Here is a 5,270-nt window from a genome sequence, read left to right on the forward strand (position 1 = left end):
TATGTACACTCCTTGATGAAATAAATGGTATGGCTATCCTAATACCTAAAACCACATCCAGTACTTTAGAAACGGCTCCTCTTCCATTGCCAAAAATCAGTGGTTTTGTGGCAGAATCTATGAGATTTTTTTCCCTGAGAAAAATTACTAGTTATAAAAATTCTTCAATTGAATCATTGTTACTGCCGAGTGGCAATTGGAATGATATTAACTCCCATCCACTTGTTGTCTATGTTAAAGGATTAAATTACATTTACAATGAGAGATAAATAAGATCCATGACTCTGATCTTCTAAAACAGTATTCATTTTCCATGAAAGGGTACCATTAGAAGTATAAAATCTTGAAAGGCTATGAAATAACGAACAAAATTTAAAAGTGAAATTGAAACTGCCAAAAAAATTGATGCAAAAACTTCAAATGAAATAATAATCCATAGGAAAATTGTAGATTGTTTCACCCATAACCAACTAAACTACAAAATTCAGGAAGCTAACCAATTACTCTTTCCTATGGGTTAAAATCATACAATGAAGACAACTTAAGAGACCTAAGAGAGTATAGCTGGAGGCAATCTTTGCAAGGATGGTTAAGCTCATATATTCAGGTCACAACCAATGACAATTCGAGAGAACATGTACAAGCATTAAAAGTAATAACCATGTTGACCTTGCCTTGCCATAAAATGCAGAGCTTAGTGGTAGCCCGTTAAAATTTTATTAAAATCTTCAATATCAATAGTGAAAACCAATCATCAACATACCAAGAAATAATAATTCCCTTACTAAGATGACAGTGTGAACATGCAAGCATTATGCAACATAGACCAATCTCTACAGGTGACAGATTTCACATGAACGTAACAATTTGAAACTCCCTCTAGCTGCTCTATGTTAAATATGAGAAAATCATTCTTAACTAAATGACCTTAAAACATATCCTCCATCTCTGAAAATATACTGGAAGAGATCAGTGCCTTCATCCCAGCTTGAACATCTTCATTTTTAACAGAAAATAATTATTTTTAATTTGCCTATCACATTTTAGCCAATTATATTGATAAATTAACAAAATAATGCACACTCAAATAATTGACTAATAAATTTAAATAGAGCAGAAACACAATTTGCAGAATGTAGTAACAAATGGCAACTTGTAAACAATTGCTACCATATAAAAACTAGCAATTCTCAGAATCAAATTTAAAACTCAAAGAAAGAAAAATGGAATTAAAAGCAAAGAAAACAAGTTCTTATAACAGATGTGCTTCATCCCAACTTCATCTTGAAGTTGAAGCTTGTAGGCACATACATACATGAAAATAACAAAAACTCATCTGCAGTTCAATTGTATGCCCTGGAGTTTGAGCTGCATAAAAGCTACCCAACTGAAGCATTTATACAAGGCTCAAAAGAGGTCCCACAAGCAATCCATTGACGATTCCGGCTACGGGGAAAAATACAACTTGGTACCTTCAACCACAACTTCTTAGACAAATCATAAAGTACTAAGCGGTTCAGTTGCATAGACCTTAAGGATAGCAAAACCAAACCCTTATTTCCAAGGCAGCTCATCTGCACCTGTTTTCCATTAAATTCCTAGCACATCATATCTGGCGTTCTGTCTATCTCCTTCCATAAGAGTGTAATCTTCTCAAGCTCCCACACACAAACACAAGTGGTCGCATTTTTTGATAGCAATCCCACCAAAAAAATGTGACCCTTGCATACTGCCAGTGTATGACCCATAGAGCACTGTGGTGATGGTATCAGCAGTTGTTGCCAAGTATTCTTCACCGTATCAAATGACAGTAAACCATCGGGATTTGTGCGCATAAAATACATCACAGTATCAATATTGATAGTCTGAGACTTGAAATTCAAGGCCAGAGGAAGCTTTATGTGTTGAGGAATGTTACCAGGCTTGCTCCAAGTATTCTCTACTGAATCAAAAACTCCATAATCCCCATTACATTCTAACCACAGCAATTTGTACCCAGTTGAAGCTTTTTTGAGAACCATGCCTACAGCAACTTGAGATGACACTCTCACAGTTGATGGCAGTTCCCGGAAAGACATCGTAAGCGGATTACATATAAAAAATTTGTGATGCAATATATCAATGAAACAGACAAGACCTCCTGTTGATGCAACGTGATATGATATGATGGTTTTAGGAGGAGGAGATGGCAGTGATAAATGATACCACTTGTTCATTGATGGATCATAGATTGCACCATTAGATATGTTTCCGTGTGTTATGGTGTAAAACCAAGGGGATTGAGGACGAACCTCTGCAAACTGTTGAAGAAATTTGTGGGATCTTAGCAAAGAATTCCAACTACGGCAAACTAATCGGAAGCGAAAAATAGATGGAATAGGTAACCGTGCAATCACTTTTTCGAGAAGGTCCCCAGGGAGCTCTTTCCAGATATTTTCCTCCATAACTACAGCAACTTCCCTACAAACTCTGTTTTTGCTCCTATCTCTGCGAGGCCTTTTACAGGGAGGGGGCTTCTCTTCACCCATCCTTAAACTAAGTGATTTACCTGCATTGACAATACTATGCACGTCATTTCTGGTGGTGGTGTCCAGGTTGGAAAGGTAGCCCCTGTAAGTGAACATGAAACTCTAGTTAGAATAAAACTTACATGATGTGAAAGCACGCAACGATGACAATTCACAAAAACAAACTCTGGCAAATAAGGAACTTCAAGCAAATCCCCGGAGACAATGTAAGTATTGTAAGACAAAACTTCTTTCCTAAGTTTAAAATATTAAACACAAAGAACCACAAAGTTTTTCCTGGATCTCAAAGCTTCAGATCGTATCATGGTACACATCTTTAACAACCTAAAATGCCAAAAATGGAGATATGAAGAGGATGTTGTAAAATTCCAGCCCAAAAACAGTTTATGATATTGAATAGAATGCAGTCAATAAAGTTCTCTATATACCAAACTGCATTCTCTAAATTCTCTAGTCATATAATGTGTATCAACTCTCACCTCTCACATTCTATACAAGAATATGGACGACACTCCACTCAATCATCTTCAAGGAATAAATTATCATGCCTTTATGCATTTTATGATTTCCAAGAATGCCATTGCCGCTCGAAAACACTATTATACACCTGTTCAGGGAATTTCGGAATAGTTGTCTCCTTCCAAGTTCAGACAAATGGTACTCCTAATATATGCATATCTAACATTTTTAAGCACAGAAAACAGTTTCATGAATTCTCTACAGCTGTTCTAGCATCCAGATAATTCCAGCTGCTAGGTTAATGCATATGAAACTTTTATGTCCATGGTTCAACATCATTTTGATGCCATGAACGAGTTGCTGAAACTTTGACTCTGTTTAACAGAAGACTAGTTTGACTCGCGGCTCATTTTAAACTTTAAGTGAAGTCTGGTTTAACTCCACAGAACTTGGCATTTTTAATATTATGGACTTCTGGAGACAAGTGGCTCAAGCCTCGCAGTTATCTTAGGATCTATGACAAAGGATTGATTGAAGGTTAAAGCCGAGTAAATTATCTATGAGAGATGGGCAAAGGGCACTTGAGAATAACCATTCACTTGGCCTTCATTCAAAGTCCGGATTTTGGAAGGCTCCAGCATGGAGATTGGTCTGTGTTCTAATAATCAGACCCGATACAGAACCGGGTTCAGACAAGGAACTTCCATCCGCCAGCAAACTCCCATGATGCCCTCGAAAAGTAAGAACCCCATTATTGCAGTTGCATGAAAGGGAAAACCGCAAATCATGGCAACTGCATCAGATAAAGACGTTGCGTATTAAGACCTTCTGATCACTCCCTGGATGTTAATCTTGTTCGTTTATTTCCGCAAATGTTAAATTCAAAACCATCCACCCGTGGATATCGATCCCTAACCAAAATGCCACACCAGAGCATTGGACAAGGAACAATTGCAAATCCGTTGATATTACTGGTCCAAAACAATCGCTGATTACAGTAGCGACGTTTAAACAATTTCAGGTGTAACCCATTTTGTATCAAATTTAATAGTAAATGGAAAGATGTTTAATTTCGGTAAAAGCAATTACTATTACTATCCTAAAGCCTGTTCCTAATCCAAGCATTTAAGTGCAGTGCTGTACCTCAGATCACGGACCATTGCAGATTTCTGCACCTTCAATCAATCGGAAAAAATCTCTACATTTTCCTCTGGCAGAGCTTCCCTTAGCCTTTCCAAGAAATCAACCGCATGGCAATATACGAGTGTCGCGCACTTTACATGTTTGACAAAATTTTGGTAAAGGTTGCGAAGATGATTAAAATATTTAGATGGGTTTAGTTGAAATGATGTCTACCGATTATTTAATTAGCTTTTTGGATATACCACGCTAAACTGGCCCATGACCATGATTATTTTAACATATTTTTAATACGAAAATTGGTTTGAGAATAACAGTTTTAAATATGCAAGCAGAATTCAATGCTCATGACATCAGAATGAATACCGATGTAGACTTCGATGGAGTTTATATAAAGGAGCTTAGAATAACAGAAATACAAACAAAATATGTGTTGCATAAAATTCTCAATTGTCCATGTTAGGACAATGTCGATTAAAAAAAAATGAAGGTGTAAACATTAAAATAATATAGTAGCCCACACATTATCTAGGGGCAGGTTTACGGGGTTGTAAAAGTCCTAAGTGCGAGAGGAAGCTTATTTCAATTGATATGGAGCTCATAGTGGATGTTGTCTATCCCTTTGATTGACCTCCTCCCCACTTTTTTGGTGGGTAATGTGACGTGAGTTGCCAAGGGAGGCACGTTGTGTATAATGTATGGTCAATATCTTTGAAAAAAAAAATGGATGGTTAATATATCTATCATGTATATGCTGGAAGTGTGTAGAGGGAGTGGTTGTGTGGCTCGGGTTAAAAGCCCAATTTGTCTCTGCTTTTATAATAAAAATTAGAATTAAATGTTGAAATTGTTTTTATTTGAAGGCTATGTAGGGAAGGTTTTTGTGTTTGAAAATGGATGATTATAAGTTTATAATTTTATGATAATTAAAGTAATGGTTTATAGTTTTAATAATAATTGGCTTGTGAAGAAAGAAACATGTCATTAACATGATTTGAATTTAAATGGGGAGGATAATTTTTTTTTTCTTTTGACCCTTCCATATAAACTTAATTGACAAAAGTAAGGTGAAATAAGGTGTGTTGGTGAATATCTCTGTCTCAAGAACTAAAAGACACATGTTCATAACAACTTAGGTGTCTT

General features: G+C 36.2%; 1 protein-coding gene across 1 annotated transcript; it reads right to left on the reverse strand.

Annotated features, from left to right (window-relative positions):
* Positions 1-1,076: 1,076 nt before the first annotated feature.
* Positions 1,077-4,302, reverse strand: LOC149218829 (F-box only protein 6-like). Its single transcript, XM_089384152.1, has 2 exons — positions 4,131-4,302; positions 1,077-2,610 (listed from the first exon to the last, which is right to left on the reverse strand). The coding sequence occupies exons 1-2, from the start codon at positions 4,145-4,147 to the stop codon at positions 1,599-1,601; spliced, it is 1,029 nt and encodes a 342-aa protein (XP_089240278.1). The 5' UTR covers positions 4,148-4,302; the 3' UTR covers positions 1,077-1,598.
* Positions 4,303-5,270: the final 968 nt, after the last annotated feature.

Source organism: Pinus tabuliformis, chromosome Q (genome assembly GCF_031772625.1).
Source record: "Pinus tabuliformis cultivar Carrire ecotype Pingquan chromosome Q, CPIR1, whole genome shotgun sequence".
Classification (NCBI taxonomy): domain Eukaryota; kingdom Viridiplantae; phylum Streptophyta; class Pinopsida; order Pinales; family Pinaceae; genus Pinus; species Pinus tabuliformis.